This window comes from Plectropomus leopardus, chromosome 2 (assembly GCF_008729295.1).
Source record: "Plectropomus leopardus isolate mb chromosome 2, YSFRI_Pleo_2.0, whole genome shotgun sequence".
NCBI lineage: Eukaryota > Metazoa > Chordata > Actinopteri > Perciformes > Serranidae > Plectropomus > Plectropomus leopardus.
This window is the reverse complement of record NC_056464.1, coordinates 6,180,116-6,205,768: the sequence shown is the minus strand read 5'-3', so window position 1 is coordinate 6,205,768 and position 25,653 is coordinate 6,180,116. Positions and strand designations below refer to the sequence as shown.

Genomic DNA, 25,653 nt, shown 5'->3' with positions numbered 1-25,653 from the left:
CTCGCTGTAGTATCTAACACTGTAAATTGCCTGCTCTCTAATGCTGTATGTTGCTTTTTTTCTTTTTTTTTCCTGGGTTGAAACTGCCATTATTAAAAAAAAAAAAGGAAAAAAAAAGCCACAGGTCCAGACAAGTGTTTGTTTATCTCTGAATTACATATTCTGCTAATTAAACAAACCCTGGCCACATATAAAGCCAAGCGCTCATACATAAACATCAGCGTGTGTGGATGTATTACATTGTGGATGTATTACATTGTTTTTGTTGTGCTTTTTTTCGCTCATGGTTTTTCTGGTGGTGAGATTGTTTTCTCTCTTTCCTCGCACCGTCTCTCTCTCTCTCACACACACACACGCAAACACGTTTGGTGAAACAGCGGAGGTTAACGGTTAGAGTCTCATCTCACTTCCTCTTTTAAGAACAAACCAGTGCCTGGAGGAGCCCCCTTCACACAGAACATTTCACTATCTCCATCACACAGCCTGGATAATGATTCTCTGTTGAGCCCGACTGGGTCATCAAAAGACATGATCCAACAATTATGAGGCTGTGTAGTAAGCTGACACCCCATAAAAGCACCTGATCTGCGGACGAGGCTCCATTCATCTCAGCGGTCTTCCCATTAGGCACGAGGAGATGTGCGGAGAGACTTTTACTCATTTGGAGATGTGACTCACTTTCCAATTCATTCTTATGCAAGTCAAAAATAATGAAGCACAGTATATACAGAACATCTGATAAAAAAAATGACCTGCATAGAGTAGTAAAGAAGGGGAAAATGTGAGTCAAACAAGCCTCAGGATCCTTGATCAGCATTAAATGGCTCTTTGGTTTTATATCTCTAACAGGGATGCCTGCCCCCCAGACACACACACACACACACACACACACACACACACACACACACACACACACACACACACACCCTCAGCCCTACACCACACAACACCCCTGCCTCTGGATGAAGATGCCTCCGCTGTATACTCAGCAGCCTAGAGGCGCTTTAATCAGGCTCGATACACAAACAGCTGCTACGCACGCCGGAAAGCAGCTAAACATACTTGACTGGTCAAAAAGCCAGTAAATTACATTGACTGAATGACACGTGTGATTAAAAGAATCCATGCCGCTTTTACCTTTTGCGCTCCACACCTACAGTGGCACGACGACGAGAGCCGGCAACTCCCACCCCGCTAATTACCATTATCAGTGAAATGGTAGGGTTTGACTCATTAGTTCCATGTGCATTTAATTAGAGGCAGGCTGAAATTGGATTTAACTTATTACTTTTTCATGGATCACTTTCTTGTCATCACTTCAAATTGGATTGCAGCCCCAGGTAACTAATTATGCCAGCCGCAGGATCAGGAGTGGAGAAATAGGTAATTAGGAACAACACTGTCGGACCCTCGCTGATAGTCCACCAGCACCGAGGTGGGAGGAGGAGGTGGGGGGGAGAATTGAAGCACGTTTTGTGGCGTTGCACGCGAGCCCGGCTGGTTAACTATACCTCATTGCAAGAGATCCTAGGTAGGCATCCACCTCCTACAGGGGATTATGTGGCATTCAGCTGGGCTGAAGATGTTGTGTCAACATGGCGCCTTTGCTATCAGCGTAATGCAGAGATTATGCTTGTTTCCCATCCAGGATGGTGCCTGAGATTGGCCTTCATTATTCATGTCACTGGTACAGTGTGAGGTATGGCCAGCAGCCAGCTGAAGTTCCCTGTGTGGACGCTGCTTGAATGACATTGACTGGTTTCTGTCTGCAGTACATCTGCACTGACTGAAGAGAATACAGGAATAACCAGATTCACAGCACATATGCTACCTATAGAGAAAGGTGTGGGGCAGGGATATTCGACTTGCTTTGTTTGGGGGCCACTTTCACAAAACCAACAGGAAGCCAGGGGCCAGTGGCAGCAGCCCCATACATATTTCTATGATTTTACAATGTTGTTAGGATTTTAGGATGGATGATTTTTGAATTTTAGGATATTTCTAGGACTTTAGGACGTTACAGAATTTTGGACATTTCCAGGATTTTGGGATGTTTCTCAGATTTTCAGACATTTCCAGGATTGTAGGATGTTTCTAGGATTTTACAGTGTTTCTTTGATTTTAGGATTTTTTTTTTAAAATCTTTTTTTGGACTTTTGGATGTTTCTAGGATTTTGGGACATTTCTTGGATACTGGAATGTTTCTCAGATTTTAGGATGTTTTTAATAGTTTGGAAAATGAGACAAAAAAAATTGCCCTGAATTTTGTTTTATTTAGTTTTTTAAAATGATTTTTAGGATATTTCTCAGACATTAGAATATGTTTTGGATTTTAGGACGTTTTTTGGATTTTAGGATGTTTCTAAAATTTTAGGAGCTTTATAGGATAACAGCACGTTTTAAGGATTTTAGTACTATTTTCAGACTTTTCATTACTCGAATTAAGGACATTTATAGAATTTTAGGAAACTCCTAGGATTTTGGTACATGAGGGCCTTAGCTACGACTTCTGTTAGGGGTTGCAGGGGATCCTCCACTGGTACTTTTTTTGTGAACAAGCTCCATTTTGATACTGTTTATGCACTCTGACACCTTATTTAGACTACAAATACAGAAACAATTCCTAGTTTGAGTCACTTTATTTTTATTATGAATTAGAAACTGGTTGGAGGGCCACCCCGCACCCTATCAGGGGCCAGATTTGGCCCACAGGCCATAGGTTGAGTATCACTGGTACAGGAAAATGATAGTGTCACTTGGAGCTTCCATGTTTCATCTTACAGTGAAACGCTTCTTTGTGTAGACTGTGAAGCAAAGCTATCCTTTGAGTTTCATTGTTTTTTATATTTATTATAATTATGTGATGGCCTTTTGTTTTTAATAAGAAACATGACTCACCACTCTGATAAATGTTGCATTGAACATTTTCATGATGTCAAAGGTGCATCACTTGTTATTCTTTAGACACAGAGAAACTACTGATAACATTTCAAACAACCACGCAAGCAGACAATTTTCTTATCTGTACCATTGCCAGTTAAAGCTACAATCCACACTTTATTCTTCTCCTCTTCTTTTTACAGTCGTTTCTTTTTCCCGTGCTCTCTCTGTGTTTTCACACCATAGTGTACAGCCTCAAAGAGGGCATCTTCAGGTCAAAAGATAATGTCTTTTCAGTTTACAGGATGAAAGCCTTTTAAGTTGTAAAGTGCCCCTTTCGACGCCCCTCCTCCCCTAGTTTGCTCTTCACATCCTTCATTTGTGGTCTGTTGGGGGGAAGCGTGATGTGACACAATCCAGGGGCCAAGCCTCTGTCTGACAGGACAGGGAGAAGCCGCTGGCTCTCTTTCTCTCCTTCTCCTACTGTTTTTGCAGTAGGCCCATGGCATTGTCCTGACACATGTATACCACAGCGCTCCAATCTGTAAGTCATTAGAGCACTAGGCCGGAGCCTGTCAGCTGGAGCTCAGCCAGTGCTGTGGGGCAATCTGAGGCAGCATTTTGAGGTGCTCCCGCAGCCCAGTCGGCCAGTGGGCCAAAGTGGCACGGCAGTGGTAGCCTACTGGCGAGGTGACAGTGAACACAAGACTGGATTAATGTTCTGGTGACGAGATAATGATTCTCTTTGCACAAGGGACACCTGGCCAACACAAAAGGACTGTATTCATTTTCAAGTTAAAATATATTTGGAGGAAAAAGAAAGTCAAGTAAAGAAGTGCTGAGAGACAGAAGAGGTATGGCACTCTCTCAAAACACAAATCAAAGCATTGCCAATTTCAAATTGATTCACTTAATGACTGCTGTAAGCTTGCCAAGATTAACCAGTTTATTAAAGTTCAAGTCTCTGCACGTTGTGTTTTGTATCGAGCATGAGATCATTCAAAGACGAGGAAGTTGTTTCAAACTGTTCTGGCTGAGTTATCCGAAAGAAATGTCTTCCTCAAACTGAATAAAGCAGTTTTTGTCACAAATCTCGTTGCAGAGGGGCTGCTGAATGTGGTGACCAACGCAAAAACCCTATTTAGAGCCAGTGTTTAATTTGTCCATTCTGGGCTACTGTAGAAAAAATGGCAGTGTAACATGGCGGACTCCTTGGATGAGGACCCGCTCTAGATTTAGATATAAATGGCTCACTCTAAGGTAACGAAACAAACAATTCTTATTTTTAGGTGATTATACACCAGAGAAAACATACTGTTGCATTGTAATCAATTTTTGACAATAAATTCCCTTAAATCCTACACACTGGACCTTTAAAGGAATGTGCTTATTTACTTTTATTGCCAAAAGTAGGATGAGTAGAGTGATATCACACAGTCATCTGTATGATAATTATGTAGCCACTGCCAGCTGCCAGTTAGCTTAGCTTAGCACGAAGACTGGAAACAGGTGGAAATGCCTAGCCTGGAGTCTTGTCATCACTGTGAGGTGGCCAGAAAACCAGCAGACTCAAGGAAGTGACCATAAACCACAACATGTTGATTTTATACTTTACACACTGTTTTTTTGTACAAAGGAGACTGGAGGCACTGGAAACACAGGCTGTTTCCCTGTGTTTCCAGTCATTGAGGTAAGCTAAGCTAACCAGTTGCTCAAAAGTAAAGCAATAAAAAAATCTTGATCACCCCCTGGTGGCTGGCTGCAGTATAGGTCATAAACCCCGTCCTCTTAATGTTCAAAATCAAAAAAACTCAAAGTTCAAGTAAATAGATTTCCCAAAGATTGTTTATGTCATTTTAGGGTTTTTTTTTGTTTTGTTCGGATAAGCTTGGTTTTAATTAGATATTTCATTCTATTAAAAGCAGGTTTGAAGTCATGATTGGCAGCTAAGTGTGCCAATCAGTGTGCTTGTGATCAGTGGTGGTGCTCGGGATTGATCGGATAGGAGTATGGGTGAGTGCTTGATGACAGCAGGCATTATTTTAGCTTCATTTTTGTGCAGTGGGAGTGAATAGAGACGTGGTGTCCATCATTCTTAGCCTGTCTATGGTACAGACATGAGAGTGGAATCAATCTTCTCATCTAACGTCTAAAGAGCAAAAAGTGTCAAACTATTCCCCTAAATGCTGCATTATTTAAACTGATTGTAGTCTGGGCTGAAATTGTCTTCGCTTCTTTACCTCCAAGGATGTGCTGTTGCCGTCAATATTTTAGGATGCTGTTCAGATTAGCCCCCCTTTCCGTCTGCAAAGTGTCTCTAACGGTAAATTCCCACAATTCATCAGTTGTGTGCGTGATCTCTCGGAAGGAGTTCATCTCCTTTTTTTGTTTGTGAAAAGTCTCAAGGTGATGCTGTAATGAAATCTCATTTTGACGCACGCATTGCTCTGAGGTGATACAATCTGTCAGGAATGATCAGCACAACGCGGCGGCCGGTGCTCGCGTAGAACCCCGGGATCAGGCCGTCTCTTTTGCTGCTTGTTTTCCTTGTCATATTGTAAAAATGTATTATGTGTACTGTATAGATTAGAACCAGGTTTGGGATAATCCTGTCAGAATGAAGTCATCTGTCCCAATTCCACGCAGCCAAGCAGAAACTGTGAGGGGGGGGCTGCTGTGTTGGGAGCTCTCTCCGAGCCAAGACGATGACTGTCGAATTGACTCCAGTCACAGCGCTGGGAGCCACTTACCATTTTCAGGACCCTCTTTTCATGTGAGGCCTGATGTTTCCCTTCAAGCAGTGAACCCTCTCACCCCTCCACCCCACTCAGTCATCCACCCAGATACACATACACACACACACACACACACACACACACACACACACACACTTTCCCCCTTAAAATTTGTTGTATCTTTGTGTCATCCTCTGGCACTCTGTCTTGATGTCAAGCGTGTGTTGTTTGGAGTGATTCACACGCCCTTTGCGGAGGGGTGGAAGGATGGATGGATGCACAGTCAACCATAGCATTAATAAACACTAACAGCTTTGCAAGGTGCAGTCAAGTCAGCATCGACTCACGGTTGCGGTTTCTCTTCGGGTGTCGTTGCACTTTTGACAGCTTTTGCGATTCTCAGATTCCATTTTCAGTTTTTGTTAGGAGTGGTAAGGACAAACACGGTGTCGCTCAGACAGCAGAGACAGAAGGGCCCTTTAGCAACATGAGGGCATCATTGGAGTTGTGTTTTATGTTTGTGTTGGACACCATACAGCAAAACATCACAGTGCACAGCCTAGTCATCCATGTAGTTACACCCAATGTGCAGAAAGCAACATTTTAATTTTTTGCCTTGTTGGTTAAAACAAATTCATATGCAGAGCGCTCATCTATTACCTCCAGGAATGTTCCAGAGTAATTTTATTAGCTGGTGTTGGAAACAGGACAGGCTAACAAATACTGTTTAATAACACCACAGAGAAGGTTAGCTAAACAGTAAATCATGGTGGTTAGCAGCACTGCAAGCTTAGCGCGCGTCCTACATTCAGAGTGTTCCTTAAAAGGTGGTGACGAGAGCCACCCACACTGCAGGTTGCTTGTATTTTGCTAAAATCATTGCAATTATAATAGTACACTGTAAAACAAGTTGATCTTACTATAAGAAAAAAATTGGACACCGATTACTTTGAAAAAGTAAAGTAAATATATCTATAAATCTCAATTTTAATGTAGTTTTTAATGCATTTTAATGTCTACTTTATCTAAGTGTTAAGCTTACTTGAAATTAAGCTGTATTTACAAAATGCTGTAAAGTTGTTGCAACTAAAAAATTGCAAATTAAATTGCCTTAATCTTTCTATTTTTTAAGCAAGCAAGCAAAAAATAAAGATAATATTAATAGTGATAGAAATGATAATAATGATGATGACACAAATACTATATAAAGTCCAGAGGGAAACAATGAAAATAAATAAATAAATAGAATAAGAGACAAAGACCATGATAATCACAAAAGAAAAAAAACAATCACCATCATATTCAAAATAATAATAATTTTGTTTAGAGAATATTAGTAAGTAAACCGACTTATTCCTACTTAACTTGATCATGACAAAAAGAGGATTTTGCAAATAATTAAGTTAGGATATCTGCAAGTTCTGTTTTTTTAGTATGTTTAAGAAAATACAAATATGAATGAGTAGTTTGCAATCAGCAGAATACAGATATATATCACACTTGGTTTACTGAAGCTGCTAAAACTTAGGAAGACTGATTTAATTAAACTTATCATTTTAAAGCGCTAACAACTTCATAAAGTTAAGTAAATAGAGCAAAATTTTAACTAAAATTAACAATTAGATATGAAGTAGAAATAAGTAAAGATTAATAGTTATATTTACTTTTTTTAAAAGGTTATCAGTTTTCTTTCAGATTTTACAATTTAAATCTCATATATTAGTGAAATCGGAAGCTTTACATAACTAATCTCTGTAATTACAAACACTGGTGCTCTCTACAAACTTATTTTTTCATCAGCTTTATCATTCAGGTTATTTTTATACCCCCACAGCCCCCACAAAACCATTATTATAGTTATTGCATATTAAAATGCCTGCGCTCTAAGTTTCTGTGTATTAATATAGTTTCTAGATTTAAATCAAAGATGAATCAAACAAGACAAGGCAGAAATTCCCCCACCTCCTGAAATTGAAGTCGTTCAAACCCCAGAAAGTGTTCTTGTTTTGACTAGGTGAAAAACCGCACGCTACAACGCTGAAACACAAGCTGTGTTATACATTGGCATATCACCTCAGGAAATATTTGTGCAAATACGGAGTTCACATGTGCTGACTAAACAATGTGTTCCTGAATGCTGAAATTAAAAGTAAATAACCAAACCCATATATAATAGACCAGAGGGTACACGGTGACTCAGGCGTGACTTACTGTAACTCCAGTCTGCTTCGGGTGATAACCTCATTCACTCTAAATATGACTTATTCCAAGTATCCGAGGGAGGGTCGGTGGGTTGCAGATGTTAAAAGGTGAGTTCACTGTCACGTTGTAACAAGGGAAATACAATTGATTTTAACAATGAAAAAATAAAATAGAATAAAAACAGAATTAAAATAATGAAACTTGTTCGGAAAAAGGATTAGAAAAATAAACTAAATAGAAAAAATGCAAGTTTTAATAACATTGAAAATCATGTGAATTCAAACAAAAGCAAGTGTGTCAAACTTTGATTCAAAATGAGCTCTAAATATGACTTATTCCAAGTTTTAGACGAAGGATCGGTCGGTTGCAGATGCTGAAAGACGAGTTCACTGTCATGTCGTAACAAGGGAAATCTTTATTTTAACAAAAAACAAAAAAAAATCAACAGTATTAAAATAATGAAACCAGAGTAAGGAAAATGGGGCTGAAAAATAAACTAAATAGGAAAAAAAATGCAAGTTTTAAAAACATTAAAAATCAAGTGAAGTCAAACAAAAGCCTGTGTGTCAGACTTTGATTAAAAATGAGCCCCGAATGGAAAGATCAAATCACTTTTAGTTTTGTTATGACTTCAGAATAGACGGATTCCACCTCTTCAAAAAGTTCATTGTGCTGTTGTTTTGCTGCTGCAAAAATGCATGATGTCGGTGCAAGGGAATGGGTCGCCGAAATCAAACCTAGGCTCTTTGTCAACTGTGCCAAGTTTACTGTAGCTCAGAAAAAAAAAACACTTGATTGAATGCTTTGACATTAATAGGGGACACATATGAAATAATATAAAGATACAGAAATAAAAGAACACATTATGGCACTGTGAGGTATTTTTGTTGCCTTGGTGATATTATATAGAGCAGCGGTTATTTATATAGGTCCCACACCTGCCCTGCTGACTCCCACTATCAGTAAACAATGATTTACTTCACACACACACAGGGAAACAGAGTGTGTTTGTTTCCTCATGACAATGGTCCAGGTCACCAGAGCCTCTCAAAGAAAAAGGAACGACTCCAGTTTTGTATTTTCCTCCACTTCTCTCCTTCTCTTTGTGTAGTAGCAGCAAGACACAGGTTGGCATGCTGGTGCAGCTTTATTCACTGGCTGTGTTAGTGTTTTGGGAAGGCTTTGTAATTGGAGGCGAGTCGTTATCTTTAGCCAGAGCCGCTGCTCGGGCCAGACCAGACATTAACTCATACTTTCACTCTAACACGAGCAGGAAATATAATGTCATCCACTCTGTCATGAGCACAATCGCTCAGCACTCTCTGTAAACTATCACAGGGGGGGAAACGCCGGTTCAAGGCTCAAGGATATTGATGTTTCTGTGTGCACAAGGAAAGAGGAAAAAAAAAAATCTATATGGCGTGTGTATCACATCGACACATATATGTAATTATTTTACATGGCGCAGGCACAGAGGCAATGGATTAGAAAGACAGTGTGTGAGAGGAGAAGCTTGAACTGTGTGTCTGCTAAATTTATCATGAGGCCTTTGGGAGCGTTGAAATGAGAACAGTGGCCTATTACTGCTAAGAAGGTGTTTTATTGAGAATACGCCGACATGCCACCCCAGGGAGAGTGCCGGGGGAGAAGAGTGTGGCTGAAACCACTTTGTGCATGTGTGTGTGTGTGTGTGTGTGTGCGTGTGTGCGTGGAGCATGTGCGTGCGGTTGTAAGCACATGCCTGGATGTCACTGTCTTCTTTTTTTTGTGCGAGCCGTCTTGAGGGTGTCAGATAGAAAATAAAAAGCGCCTTTTCTTCCACTTAATTATTCACTATGATATGTATTGGAATTGTCACTTATGACACTTGAGGTGTCCCAGTCAATAATTTATATAGGTCAGGCCAGCTTAGCAGAGCTCATTGTTAGTTATTAGCAGATGAGAGCGGTGGCTTGTTATGCAGCCGCTGTGTTTATTTTACCAGTGTGTTTGCGGACTGGAATGCATCCCATGAACATTCCTTCATCCTTGGCCAAGGGTTTATAGCTGTTGATATGAGCTGTGTTTTAGAGCTCTTGTTATTCAGCTCCGTGTTTATTGTCATGATAATTAACAAAGTGAGGTGTTAATCTTGCCTCATGCCTTTCCTCTAATTCTTTGTTAAGTGGGTTGCACAAGTTAGTGATTTTATTGTTGCTACAGAAAGTAGGTCTTATTCCATCTCTTTATGCACTATAGAATCAAACAGTTACATTTTAAAATGAGGTAGCAAGGTGAACATAGAGTATACATGTTGACAGGAGCGTAGTTGTTTCTCTCTCCTGGTGAGTTCAGCAGGATCTCCAGTAGGTGGCAGGGTCCTGTTTTCCTCTCCTGTCTTCTCCCCTTACTGAGTGCACATGGGTGTTAAAGAGTGTGATGATATTATGACAGCTAATTGCTCTCATTGGGATGGAGTTGGATGGATTGCCTGGTTCTGTAGCCGGTGTAATGTTAGCTATTAATGTAAGTGGTTTGAGCTCGTCTGAGGCCAAATTGAAGGATAAGTGTTTAAAAACTGGGGGAAAAAAAAGTTTATGCTTCTGTGGTTGATTTTACGACTAAATACACACAAACTTGCCTTAATATGTTGCAACTAGTTGCGTGCTAAGACGCAAGTGTGCATATTAACACTGGAAGAAAACAAACTGTTCTCATAAATACATTATTTGACACTGCATGTTGTTTTGTCTCAGCTTTGGTGGAGGGGGGATTTAAAAAGGAAGAAAAAGTCCAAATAAGTACAAAGAATTGTTTGTGCATTTGTTGTTTTCAGCATGTGAAATGAGTTGTGTCTTTGTTCCGCCACTGTAAACAATTCCATTTAGCAGAACAATAAAGGGGCTGATAGCGGGGCCACTTTTCTTTCTTTCCGCTGGATAGCTGTGTTTACTTATCTGTTGTTTAATTAAAGGGCCTCTTTTCTTTGGGCTCCCATTGTTTCAATAGCACGGCCGGAGTCCCGGCAGGGGTCAAAGGGTTAACAGCCGTCAACTGTGTCTTTTTTTTTTTCTTTCTTTCTTTTTTTTTTTTTTTGAAAGGGGCCCCCACACAAAGGCACGGGTTCACCTGCAAGCCCAGCCCGCGGCTCCCTATTGTGTGGCCCCATTTGAATTGATTATGTTTAGAAGGCTGGTTGTGATTGGTGGAGAAGGGCGTGGTTGATTGGATAGTTTTGTATCTTGTCAGCCAGGGAGCAACCTTGCGCGTGCAATCTGTCTGTATCCCGAGGAAGGTTGGAGACTCCACAGCACAGCAGCGCTTGTTCTCTCTCAGCCTCCCTGCCTGCCAGCCCTGTGTGCCTCTACCTCACTCTCTCGCTCTCTCTCTCTCTCACTCTCTCTCTCCCTGTCCCTCTCTCTCCTTCCCTCACCGCTCTGCTCTCCGCTCTGCTTCACTCCACACCGCGTGGCCCAGCACTCTGTTTACCCTGCCAGCTAAATGGAGTTTGTCAGGTTTGTCAATATGATTGATTTCTGTGATTTTTGCCTGCTTTCTTGTGTAAAAAAACTTGACAATTTAATTTGAGCGGGGAAAAAGAGAAAAGGAGGCTTCATTGTCTGTCTGTTGTTGGGGTTGTATCATTGTCAGTGGTTGATTTTTGTCATGCAGTTTGTGTGTGAGAGTGGAGCAGTTATCCAGGTTTTTTTTTTCTTTGCTTTGCCGTTGAGACAGTGACAGTTTAGGAGGAAACAGAAAGCAGGTGTCATGTACATTAGATTTACTTTAACAGAATGCATTTCAAAACAACCCTGTGTGGATTAGCTGCTGTTGTTTGTCTGTGTGCTTCTGTGATGTTGGTGCTTTTCAGCATTTCACATAAAGTCTTAGCAACAGTTTGTTTTAGCTTTGCTCGTTTGTCAGTCGCTATTAGATACCTGAACATTTACAGCAAGTTTCTGTCTGCCATTTTATGCTGTTTGTTTAGTTTTGTTTACTTTGCTGATAGTGAGCTAACCAGTTAAGCAGGATCCGGTACTGTACTCTATGCAGTTTGAATTATGGAAAGTTCTAGGAAAAACACCACACAGGTTTGCCTCCTCTAATACGTTGTTGTTTTTCTCTGAAATGATCATGTAACTTCTTTATTTCAAGAATATTTACACAGTAAGGAATATGACAATCTACAGGAAGTTTTTTTCTATTTTGTTCCAGATTTTGTTTTGCTGTTTGTGTATTTTGTGATGCTTTGCTTTTCTGAGTTAATTAGTGCTCTCAGGCTACGGCCTGGACTAATCCTCACTGTCCTCATGGTGTCACAGTGAATTAAGACAGGCTGGCATAGCTCTATATTTGACACCGTCACCACAAAACCACATTGGAGACACGCTGTCACTCCAAATGTCATCGCTCATATCTTCCTGAAAAGTTGGAGTGTGTGAATGTCTGCCCGTGTTTGTGTGTGTGTGTGTGTGTGTGTGTGTGTGAAAGGGATTGCAGAGTGCATTTAGGAGGTAACGTTGTGGTGATTTTCCTTTTCTTTCTTTTTTTTTTCTTTTCTTTTTGCTGTCAAGTTTGTGTCCGATTTGACAGCTTTGAGGTTTTACACAGAAGACAGTTATTGACTTTCAGTTGTTTAATGACCTCAAGTGTCTTTACAACAATTTAAACTAATGCAATCATGCAACTTGTGATTTTCTGAGTTTTGTTTGTTTGCACTGTTGAGCTGAAACTTTTTTGGGCTGCAATGTTTCAGCACCTTGCATCACTGCTAAAAAAAAAAAAAAAAAAGAACAAGTGTGTGTTTGTGAGAGAAAGGAGAGATGGAGGAGAATAGTGGACGAGCATATCAGATGGTGGAGGAGGAGGAGAGCGAAGCCCAAACAGGGCAGCGTGCACCGTAATGCCGTGCAGCTGTGCCGAGACTCGCAGTTTGGGAGAGCTGGAGTGCGAGCTGATTGGGTTGACAGTTTGTAATCAAAGTTGATTTATTGTTCATTAGTAGTGCATTAGCCCTTTCAGGCAGGGGCGTTATTTGTGCAGTGGCCTGTCAAGGCGAGGGGGCTGCAAGCACCTGTCATTTCTAAACCATGACATAGGCAACCAGATATTAGCTGTGTACCCGGAGAGGGGGGCGCAGGGGGGTAGAGCCGCCAGAGCCTCGCGGCTCGCTGGGATATCCTTTACAGGGACGGTGTCTGCTTTGTAGAGGAGCAGGCAGGCAACACAGAGAGGAGAGACGGGGGAATAGTTTAGCAGTGATATAGTGAGCCACCAGCTGCTCTCCGCTCTTATTCCCCAGCTTTCCTGACTAAAACATGTTTTTACTTGAAAAAGGCTTTCATTCATTTTTTTTAAAGGGTCATTTGTGCGTCTCTGTTTCAGATAGGAAGATTAACTCTACACTTGAGATGCCATGTGTTTCAAAGGGTTGAGATGGCAGGATAATAATGGGATTACATGGTGTGGAGTGTTTTATGGCAGAAGGTCTTTTCAGCCACTCATCTCTGTCACGACCTATATATTTTTTAACAATAAGGTACATGACGGTATTGACATGTTGCACTGAGAAAATCAGGGTTGATTATTTTGGGTTGTGCGTGCGCATGAACAAGCTACAGAGTTTTGCTTTAAAGCTGCTGCTGTGTATCTTTTTCTATATAATTGTATTAAAGGGCTGCATAACACAACAACATTTAGAAGCAACATAATTTGTGGCCCTCTCATCTGCCGTCATGGAAACAAGGATTAGCTTTGGTGTGCAGAGAATAAAAACAATCTGCACAAGGATGTGTCAGCCATTGTCTTTTAACTACAGTTTCATTTAAAAGGGATTTTAGAGGGCTGTGATCTTAATTAAATCTCAACCGAGTCAAATAATGCATCTGAAGACGTGCACCATTGCGTAACCACGCAGAGCTGCTAAAACCATAGATCACGGGCGATGCAGTTTCAGCCCCAAACAGTGATCGGAAGACGTTTCCGGGGAAAGGTGAGAACGGTGAACGAGGGCTTGTGGGATAGCAGCAGTCACCCTGAATTTGTAAGGCAGGTTTCAGAACTCGGAGGTCTTGTGGCTGTGAAATACGCACATGGAGGTGTGGCTTGAAAGGTCAAAAAGAGTGACAGGACACTGAGTCACACGCTGCAATCTATGGAAATGCTTAGATTTTTTTTTGATTTTGTGGCTTGATTTCTTTTTAATTTTTGTGTTTGGAAATCCTTACCTCTTAAAAATATAACATATGTTACTGCATTATTTTTATTTTATACCACTATTATTTATTGAAGTATTTTACGATTTATTTATTTAGTGTATTATTTTTAAGTATTTGTAGGAAAATACAATTGATTTTTGCTTCTGGAATTTTCAATTTTTTTTTTTTAATGAATGGACATTTGGAATACTGTACTAAAACATGATACAAAGGATGGTGCCTCTGTGAGTGTGTGTGTGCGAGCGTGTGCGTGTCAGGGGGATGTGTGCCCTGTGTGCTCTCCCCTCAGCAGTGGTCACCTGCAGTGGTGGCTGCTGCCTCCAGTGTGGGAAACAGCGTCCAGCTCGCAGCTCAGCTGTTATTGTTGGGTGTGAGAGCTCGCTTCACTTCGCCGTGCAGTTTGTTTGTTTAAACCCGACACTGGGACCGGCTCTGGAAGAAAAAAAATAGGAAAAAAAAAAACCCAACCTGTTTGTTTGTAGTCAAAAAGTTAATTAAAAAGCAATCTTAACTTTTGTTTTTACAGTTGCTCCAATAATTTGAGCCCCGGCCCCCCTCACACCCCTACACACCAATTCAGAACATATATAGTGTATAGTAAACTGAGACAAAATGTGATTATCCTGTTTATGTGAGATGTAAACATTTTTAAAACGGCTTGATTGTGGATGATGAGGAAGAAATAATGGAGGTCTTCAACACTGTTAACACTTATAATGATGAGTAGTTCTGTTCTGCTTTTTTAAAATTCTTTAGGCTTACTTAAAGCATCCAAAATGTGCTGTCATGTGCAGAAATTATGTTTTGTAGCAATTAATATGCTAAATGTTGTTATTATTTTCATTATAATTATTATTATTGGGGGATAAGGTTATCTGTGTGACTATGCTGCGTCTTTTTTTTTTTCTTAGTGGGGAAATAAATGCTCTCCACCTCAGAGATTTCAATCAACTCGAATGGTTAATATGGAATTAGTCTTTCCAGTCTTGTCAACGACTAATTATGTTCACACATCACTTAAGTACAATAGCTCCCGTGAAATCCTCATTTCGGCTACATTTTCATGCAGGAGATCACAGCGAGGATGGGAAGTCGTTTCCTTGCGCCACTGCAGGCCAAGGTAAAACAACAGCATCAAACGGACTAGACTCGGTGATTTCTCCAGGGCCTGTTATTTCTTTTTTACTTCTCCATTCCATTTGATGCAACCTCCAAAACAAGATGACCCCTGGGAGCACAAATGAAAATTTGATAATTCTTTTTTTTTTCTTTCTTTTTTTTCTTTCTTCCCAAGAAAGCTGCACCTTTGCGGCCAGTGAAAATGTCTGTGCTGGTCTCACTGACATTCACCTCCTTGTCCCTCATTTCTGTTCCTCTTAATTGACTCGGTGTCGGGGAAAAGGGGGCCATCTCTCAGCTCATTCACCCCTTACTCCTTCTCACCGGGCTTTGACCTCTGACTTGTGACAGGAGGGGGTGCTCGGGGAGCGTCTTCATTAACTCTGAATCAGTAACTCTGTAACGTCTTCAGATGTGTGGTTTTGTGTTGCCTCATTAGATTATCATATTTTGTGCTTTTTGCCTCTTGAAGTTGGCTTTCTGTAGGTGTCCTTTAAATGCTTACTATGCTGCGTGTGTGTGTGTGTGTGTGTGTGTGTGTGTGTGTGTGTGTGTGTGTGTGTGCATGGTGCATGGTGCATTGAAATATGATATGAAGGATATGAGTGATCCATATCTTTTTTAAAAGAAAGATTTTGGTTTGATGGAAGTTTTAAAATGTTTTTATTAATGTTTTTTTTAAATCTATTATTCCATACACATTTTTATTTAGAATATACAGATGCTTTTTGAGTCTATATGAAAAGCATGCTCCTCCTGTACAGTGTGTAATGTGCTGCACATGTGCTTGTATGTGCTTGTGACAGTTAACATGCCACAGTTTAGATTTGTGTGTGTGTGTGTGTGTGTGTGTGTGTGTGTGTGTGTGTTTGTGTGTGTGTGTGTTTGTGTGTGTGTGTGTGTTTGGCCAGCAGCAGGCCTGTGCTGGTACAGTACATTGCCTCCAGTCACTCTGCAGCTGTGTGAGAATGTTCCAGGTTTGAATGTTTATGCATAGGGAGGCACCTGGAGAGCGCCACACCTTTCGTGAAATTCATAAACGTCAGCTATTCTTGGCATCCTCAGAATGTCCTCTTTTTTCTTTTTTTTTTTGTCTCGCACTCTTATATTGGTGGAGTAGATTAGAGCTGGGCTCGGTGGATCCCTCCAGTTATTAGCCCAGTACGAGTCCCCCTTTTAGACTATCTTTAGATGGTGATATATTTTTGTGGATCATCTGGAGTCATGATGTTATCCAAGAGATAAGGGGAGTGCACCATATGGGAGTGCTCTAAATGGCGACTGGCGTCCTGTGTTTGCGTTAAATGGGCATGATACGGCGGCCAGGGCAATATTTCTCAGTTAAAGTGCTCCCTCCCGCCCTCCCTCTCAATAGGATCCAGTCTTAGGCAGATTTTCACTCCTTCAGCACAGGATTAAATGGTAGTAGTTACATTGATCAATAGGTTAAGAAGCATACAATCCCTCTTGCTGCTAATGACCTCAGTAGTAATGGGTAATAAAATGGGGGTCTGTAATAGCCTCTTGCCGGAGCTGTGCACAGAGGAAGCAGCTCCAGCTGTAGTTACTGCAAGCCAGACGCTCCTGACAAGGCGAAGTGTGAAACCATGATGAGATATACACCCAAGGTGTAAAGAATTAAGACAGTTAAATTGAAGGGAACCTCAATGCAATTTGTAATGAAATTGGCAGCTATTGAGAGCTGAAGTGTGTAAAAAATCTGTGCTAAGTTTCCCTTTTTTCCTCCACATCACACCCTATATAATACAGCATGACAAAATGATTACACATTTGAAAATACGACTAAATTTACAGCTTGAACATGGTTTTAAAAATAGAGCATGACAAGTATGGAGTAGATTTTTAATGCGTGCAGTTAAAAAAAAAAGGGGGGGGATTATTATTTATCTTTAGTGTGCGTGGGGGGGTAAATGTCATGTTTAGACGGGAACTATACATCACATCATGCTTGCACGTCAGCAAGACAGGGCTGCTTTGGTTGACCTTCAAAATAGTTCATCAAAATTAGCGATGCCCAGAAAAAAGGACTTCAGTGGATAATGACTGTGAAATTAGGAAATGGGAGGTCGGGGCTATGCAAATGACAGGACAAGTCATGTGCAAAAGTCAAGATGAACTGCATATTAAGACATAATACAGGGGGGAATTAATATTGCATTTTCCTCCGCGTGCTCCCTGACGACTGGTGCTGCTGGTGATGAGAAATGTGAAGTGTGTGTTAGTCCTGGGTGGGGCTGAGCCTCCTTCCTTCGCCTCTCCTGGGGGCTTGGAGGAGCACAGCACAGCGTAGTCTGGCACCGCTCTATAAAGTTAACGGAGAGCATCAAAGCTGCTCTGTCCTATTTGACACCGCTGCCCTTTCCACTGCACTTGCAGTACAAGCTGTTCATTATGGCGCTGCTTTGTTTTTGTTTTATGCCACAGTGGGGAGAATGAATAAGGTGATATGCATGCAGGGTGTGTGTCAGGAAAAGCCCCTTCGTTACCGGACGAGATTTTTAAACAGCGACATTACACTCAGAGAATGCATGAAAAATTCAAAGGGGTGTCATTAGCTATAAGGCGGACGCACAATTTGGGTAACCTTGGTGAAGACAGACTGTCAGTGTCAGACTCAGCCTGCTGACATCAGCCTAAGAGAGACAAAGCACATTTTATATGCACATATGTATACGCAAAGAACGCTCGCCACAACATATTAACAACTGCAAAGACGCAGCACGATCAAGTAGTTGCTGTTTGTCATCCGAATGTCAAGCAAAGGAGCTTTTAATGGTATTGCACATCATAGCGGTGAGTGGCAGCATCCAGACATACTCCAAGTCCCCTACGCCGCCGGAGCAATTAAGGCACCCTGACAACTGTGGGGGCTCTTTCAGTGTCACAACAAATCACTTGTTTTGAGGAGTCATGCACTCACACCTTTTCTGCTGGGAGTTAGTTAGAGGCCCGAGTGCTCCTCGCCGTGGCTCCTCCTTCAGGCGCTCTGTATCGTCACAATAATAGATCGCTGTTGACAGCGTCTCTAATGAAATGTTCTCACATGACATGTCGCGAGTGTGCGACGAGCCAAGCACAGCATTTTTGGAGGCAATCTTTCACGTCCTCAGGTATGGCAGATTTGCCATGTTGTATAAACGGCGAGCTCTGAGAAGACGCCGATGATAATCCGATACTGTCAGAGGGTTGTGTGTGTGTGTGTGTGTGTGTGTGTGAGTTGGGGAAGGTCGGATGGAGGATGGAGGATGGAGGATGAGGGTGGATGTGCTGGCCTCATGCTCCACAGGCATGATCCACGTCTGGCTGTCATGTGTCCTTTAGCCCGCCTCAGTCTGGTGTGGTGTCAGAACAGTTAGAGGGGTTGAAATGTGTGTTTGTTGGAGGTTTTTGTGGCTTGTAACACGAGATGACACTTGAGATGAGTTCTTTGACGCCAGTCAAAAGCAAGGGCCTATTTTATGTATATTTTATTTTGTTGAGCTCTATTTATCCTTCGAAAGTCATCAGCCTTCACTTTTTTCCATATTTGTCTTGTGTGTTACATGCTGGGTATAGACGATAGTTCGCTTTTTGTTTCTTTGAGACCTGAAAAAAATTGTTTTGATATTCTTTAAAAAAATGGTAAGAAGGCAAAGAGCAATGCAACAAGACATGACCCAAAAAATTGCCAGTAATTAGTAAAAACATTACAAGAAAATCCCCTGAAAATAAGCAACAAAAAAAAAACCCAAAGCTGTTGAAAAGCTAAAAAAAAAAATGTATACATTATTTTCTGTAACATATTGTTAAATGTCAAATTAAAATAACTGAAAAATATTGTTTTTTGGGGGGAAGTTTTTTCTATTTTTTTGATAATTTTCCATTTAATATCTATGTGCCTGTTTTGTGTGTCTGCAGGTTCCAGTTTCAGTGGCTATGATGACACCTCAAGTGATAACTCCACAGCAGATGCAGCAAATCCTTCAGCAGCAAGTCCTGAGCCCTCAGCAGCTCCAGGTTCTCCTCCAGCAGCAACAGGCCCTCATGTTACAGCAGGTAATGTGCACCTGACGCACACACGTCAGGAGTCATTTTGTCAAATCGTTTCATGTACAGACACAAAGATAAATTCACTTTGAGCTGCTTTTCTCCTTTTTTCCCTCTTTCAACATTCCTCAAAGCATTAGAAATTCTCCCACTGCTCACTTTACACGACTTTCCCTCACGTGTCGCCTCCCCGTCTCTTCTGCAGCAGCAACTCCAAGAGTTCTACAAGAAGCAGCAGGAACAGCTCCACCTCCAGCTTTTACAGCAGCAGCAGCAGCATGCAGGCAGCAAGCAGAGCAAAGAGGTAAGCCTGACATCACTCGTAGGCTGCCATTACCAAAAACCCGTTGGCCAGACTGAGTGTGGAAGGCATGTGTGCTCCCTCCCTCAACCCCATCTGCTTCCAGACTGTGGTTAAAGCAGAGAGGAGAGGAGGGAGAATCAAGTGCACTCATGCTTCTGATTAGCATGTCAGACTTGCCGGATAAATGGCAACAACTGACTGATGCTAAGAATACCAGGTGTTTTTTTTTCTGGAGCCACATTATAATATTCTATAGAGCCTGAGCCCATTGTTCTAGATTTTTTTTTTCCCAAGTAAACAAGTGTCCTGTGTAGCAAAGAGATGACCGTTCCTGTGAGCCTGGTGTAGGACATAATGAAAGGCAGAAAGGCAGGAACAGGGTGCATATAAATCTGAGAGGCTTTTCTCGGTAATTAACATGGAAATGGCAGAGGAAGAGAAGGCATGTAATTGTGAGATATCAGTGCAGAGAGCGCTCCCAGCTTTGTTGCCCGTGTTGAGTTTTTTTTTTCTCTCTCCTCCATCTTCCTCGCTCTCTCCTTCGCTCCCTCTAGTGCGGCAGGGCTCGCTCATAGGCAGCAGCTTAATGCGTGTTAATGACTGGAGGATACAGGCATTGCTGTGGACAAAGCAAATTATTATTGTGCGGTCAGAAGAAGTTCAAAGACAATCTGGGGATTTTTTTTTTTTTTTGCGCGTGTGTCCCCGTTGAGTTCCATGTTTGGAGAGTAGAGGAAGAAAATTAAGGCCGATGTTAAAAGCGGGAAGCACGCGCGTACATGCGCCAACGCACGCACGTCCGCGTCCTGTCGAAGCGCCCAACTTCAAAGTCGTAGCTCCCCTAATTAATGAACTGCGGGCTTCAGTTTGGACAAGTTGTGGCGTGATGCTCCCATAAATCAACATGACAGCGGAGCTCCTCGGCCTCAGATAGGGCCTGTCACCGAGTCGCATCTGATGTAAACACTAGAGGAGCAAGGGGATAAAGGAGAGGGGGGGTTGAGGAGGTGCAATTGATCAGTTGAATGGAGAACGAGAATAAAAGAAAAAACAACTTTTGAAGCATATTATGTATGATCACAGGAAATGGATGCAGCCTCGAGAGGCTTCTCCCCCTCCGCCGATGTTTTCTTTCTCTCCCCATTGCTCTCGCTTTTTTCTCCAGTCGCGTTTCTCGCAGCCATCAAAAGACAGAATAAGAATTATGCAGTGACTCCCCTGTGGCTGCCAGACAATAACCCCCTGTTGTTGCTTTGTGCCTCTTTTATTTTAAAGACATCAAAATTTAGTTTTTCAAAGATCTTTAACTTTATATTTGAAGCTTGACAATAAAGGCCTGCCAGTGTCACTCTTTATCATTTGTCAGGGACTGTATTTTTCTCTCCCTCGTGCCACTTCTTGTTAACCTCTTATTTGGTCTATTGGGCCTGGGCTTTTTAATGTGTCTGCATGCTGGGAGCACACAGGAGCTCCTGTCAGCTGATGGGACCAGAAGAGAAAAAAAAACATGTGAAAGGGGAGAGAGTTAAATTCATTTGCGATACTTGATTTTTCTTTCTTCCCTTCTTTTTTTTCCCAGAAAACCCACCCTCCATTTATTTAGCGTTTTGATGAAAGACATTGTTCCTTGTGAACTCCCACCCCCGTAGCACTATTATCATTGTCTCGGGCTGTCAGGGAGGAGCTGGAGAACAGAAAACCGCTGAAGACATGAGGAACTTCTTTCACACTGATGGGGAAAAAAGAAAGCAACCATCTTGTCATAAATAGAGATCAGAGAGGATCACAGACCACCTGAATATCACTCGCTCTCTCTTTCGATCACACGTGCAATTGAATGTGGCTACTCCTCAATTATGACCACTTCTTCCCCTGATTGATCCAGTGAGACGACCCGGCTCGCAGTGCTGCCCCGGAGCTTTATTTTTAGTGAGCCGGTGCAGGCAGGGTGTGGGGCAGCAGAGGAGGGAGGAAGAGGAAGGGAAAGGAAAGGCCGCTAGACCCCTTTTTGACAAGCCGAAAACGGCGGTGGGCGGAGGGGACGCGTTTTATCTGGCTGTTTCAGAGCCGCCAGCGAGTGACCTGACAGCCGCGTCGCACCGAGACCTTTTTTGTACGCACTCAATTGTGAGAAGTAAACAAAGTGGTGTATCCTGTGTTTGGTAACAGGGTGCGGTGCACAGCTTGGCAGCCCCTGCACTGCTTTTAGTGCCCCCTCCTCTCCTCTCACCCGCTTGACAACTGGCCTTGTGTACTCATAAACAAGCCTGGTATCCTGTTGAGTCTCGGGCGTGCTTATTTTATCCCAACCTGCCAGAAAGCACAAGGTGTTCAGTGATTATGATAATGATAGAGTTTTTGGCGAGATTCATGTGAGAGCTGGGATTACTGAAAGGGTTAAAAGTCATCTCTCTTCTCTTGTGCCCCTGTTATCTAAATAACTTCTCTCATTTGTTTTGACTCAAAGGAGATTGGGGATATTAGATCATTTCCGTCTATTTATTATTTCTTTTTCTCCTCTCCATTTTCTCCACTTTTTCATCCTATCAAAGTTCACACATTTCACTTAACTGGAGCCAACATTCTCCCCCCCTCATCCTAACCCTTAAAATCAGTAAAGACACCAGCTTTTCATTAAAAATTCCTTGATGAAACAGCGCAGTTAGATCAACACAACAGCCAGTCAGTCCTCAGTGAACAAAGCTGGCTGCGCAGCGCCGGCTGTGGGGAGCGAGCGTGTATCCCTGAGCTCAGCGCCATGCCTGGGAGAGTTGTAAGAGTTGCTCGGGTGGTTATTAAGCACTTTGATTTAGTCACACGTTGTTTGCTGAATTATGAATGGCTGTAATTAAATTCCTGTGGCTCTTATTATGAATGATTAACTATGTTGTTTCATTGTTTGTCATTTGCCTCGCGACTCCTCGTTAATTAAGAGAGAGAGAGAGAGATGTATACTCTACCTGTCTTAAGTGGGCCCAGACAAACCCCCACTAAAGGCGAAATTTATGAAAATTACACTGTGCCATTGTCTGCTGGGTTAGCACACGCAGAAATCCATTAACTTTGTTTTTTATGAATGAATGTGTTGTTCTAAAGTGTTACATTTTACAACCTGTGAACTCCGTGGCCTCCAACTTTAAATGTTTTTCATCAGCAGCGTAGGTGAATCCAGACATGTGTACAAACCTGAAATTCAGCTTTACGTGTTTGCACGAGCTGTTGTGCCTCCCTCTATATATGTGGCATATGTTTTTGCTAACGCTGTGCCCCTCTGTCTTTGTGTGTGTATCACCAGCAGCAGGTGTCAGCACAGCAGTTGGCCTTCCAGCAGCAGCTCCTGCAGGTCCAGCAGGTCCAGCAGCAGCATTTGCTCAACCTCCAGAGGCAGGGGCTGCTCACAATCCAGCCCGGACAGACTGGCCTGCCGCTGCACTCCCTCACTCAGGGTCAGTACCTCATATCACTGCACTTTGCTCCACTGTAAGCCCACTGCACTTGAAAGCTCCTGTCCATCAGTTCTCAACTGCAGCATTGATGGTGACGAAACACTGCAACAAAATGATGGCTGAGAACAATACTAAATCCTCCACCTGTTATTAAAGGGAGTTGTCAGAGGGGGGACCAAGTCATTGTTTTTTAAGTCACAAGTAAGTCTTAAATCAAGTCCTAAGTTAAGACTGACGCATCCCAAATTAATTTCCAAGCCCGAAAATTTGACTTTATGGTCCTTAAAAAAGTTATAATGCCCTTTTAACCAAATCTAATGCCATTTTAAAAGCAGAGTTATGTGGGGTGGGAATCACCAGATGCTCCACGATACAATATTATCACAAGATGGTATTATCATGATACATTGTTATCATGATAGGTTATCAACACAATACAACAGTATCGCAATACCATATTATGAAGATATTATATTATCACGATACAGTATTATCACAATGGGTTGTGAAAATGATGCAATACTATCATGATACCATATTATCAAGATACAATATTACTGCAATACAATATCAATGCAATATATTATCATCACGATACAATGTTTTTACATTTTGTAATATGCTAAGTATTATGATTATATATATATTGCGATATATTGCAGTTCTTTACCTTTTGTCAACTGTAATTGATGTTTCCAAAGGCAAGCTTTGTCATCTATTTTAGATCACTTGTCTTCTTTATAATAGCAAAATGCATTTAGTGGACAGAAAAGCAAATGATTTAATTATTCTCGTCAGCGACCAAATTTGTATTTGCAATATTAATAATGTGCATATGAGAAAACAACAGACAAAAAAAATCTACAAAAATCCTAAACACTTTTTAAAAGTTGCTTAATTGTTAAAACATGTCAGTTAGAAGTTGTTGTGTAACCCTCTTTAATTTCTAAACCTCTTTACTTCATCAAGTCGAGTCAAAATGTGACTGAAGTCTGACTCGATTCCAGGTCATGTGACTCGATTTCACGCCTCTGGGAGTTGTTCCATGAACACACCTCATGACTATGCTTTTATAATTAAGAAAATTCTATGAAAGGAAAAATATCTAACCAGAGACAGTGTTCAGTTGTAGTGGAGGAGGATTTTAATCAGCTGTCTGTACACATCACTATGCCATCATGCAGAGCTATTGTAACATAGTAGCTTATGTAGTTGTTTATAATCAGAGTGGTTTCATTTGCCGCCGTTATTGCTCTGCTTTAATACATGAACAAATATGCTTAGTCAAGAGGAACAAAGCACTAAAGTATGTAACCACATAGTGTCCATGGTTTAACAGACTCAGGACACACCTACTGTAAATCTGCACTCAACACTTACTAAACTGCATCTTATGCCTTTTGTTCTTGTCTGCTCACTGTACTGCAGTGTGATTGTGGTATGCTGCACCTTTTTTTTACTATCATCCTTTAGAAGGAAAGTATCCCACTGTTTAGAGTTAGATGTCCATGCTTCGTCCTTGAACTCTGTGTCCTCTGCCTGTGATTGGCAGCCCGGTGGCAGCCTGAAGGAAGACTGGATCTATTGTTCCTAAACTGCCAGTGAACTTGTCATTGTGTAACTGCTTCTTACTCGATAGGGAGTCAATACTTGTTGTTTGGCCAGGAAGTTTATTTCTTTATTTATCCTTTAATATTTTGTTAAGGAGTGGTTCACCTCGTGCACAAAGACGCCGTCATAAGGGTTTGAGAACATGACATTGACTATTCATTCCCAGCTAAGACAAACAGTTTTGAAATAACAAGATAAGGGCGATAAAAAACGGGGGGGGGGGGGGGGTGCTTAGGTAATAGGCAAACACAAACAGGGTTTGTACAGTGATGTTATTGTTTGGACTGGGTATGGAATCACTCATCCACTCGCAGACGATCGCCATGGGCACAGGCGTGGAGCGCTGCTGTGTTGTGAGTGCGCTGTGCTGAATTGCTCTGTGTCAGATCTCTGGCAAACATATACACACCCCTTGAGTAAAGCATTATGTGGTGATATGGCGAGGTGCTGCACTGTTTATGGATTTCACAACAGTCCCAGAACATCCTGTTTATACTGTGTCATCATCAAATACCTGCAAGGCATCTCACCTTATCAAGAGTGGGTGTATTAAAGTTGGATCGCTTTTACCTTTTCAGGTTTTGATGCGTTTTTACACTCTGGTGGGGCTGTACGCTTACCTCTATCAAAACAGTGATTTAAATATTTATATACATTAACAGGGAGGATCCATGCAACACACCACATGCTTAATTTCTTTCTAATGTCGATAAGAGGACTTTGGAAAGACTGAATTCGGACACCCTTTCACTTTCAAAGATAATGTTACTTTTTGATGGCACGCTGTAGGATTTTAAGGAGACTGGGGATCTTGCAGGGTCCCTATTTGTGAGACTACAACTAGATTCCTTTTGAGATTATTTCTTATCCTTCTCCTGGTGGAAAACTTAAGCCAAACTCCTTTTAAGAAATATGACATATTAGCAATTGCTTATGTTTCCTTAAAAACACATAACTCTAGAAACATGATATTATACATGTCCATAAAGATAAACTGTTTTTGCATATTTTGGATGTTATCACTTCAGCTCTCTATTAGCCTCCGTTGGTCACCTGCAGAGGCAATCCTAGACCCTTTCACTTGGCCAAAGTCGAATTCTCCATCATTGTCT

At 41.6% G+C, this 25,653-nt stretch overlaps 1 protein-coding gene across 5 annotated transcripts in view; it reads left to right on the top strand.

Annotated features, from left to right (window-relative positions):
* Positions 1 to 25,653, top strand: part of foxp1b (forkhead box P1b) — a 206,391-nt gene that overhangs the window by 141,207 nt on the left and 39,531 nt on the right. For 2 of the 5 annotated variants that reach the window (XM_042499118.1, XM_042499127.1), the window contains 3 exons: positions 19,052 to 19,189; positions 19,389 to 19,484; positions 22,780 to 22,930. In XM_042499118.1, coding sequence (XP_042355052.1) covers positions 19,052 to 19,189; positions 19,389 to 19,484; positions 22,780 to 22,930 — 385 coding nt within the window. Of the gene's footprint in view, positions 1 to 19,051; positions 19,190 to 19,385; positions 19,485 to 22,779; positions 22,931 to 25,653 lie in introns of all 5 variants that reach the window. The other 3 variants (XM_042499102.1, XM_042499136.1, XM_042499110.1) reach the window with 2 other exon arrangements.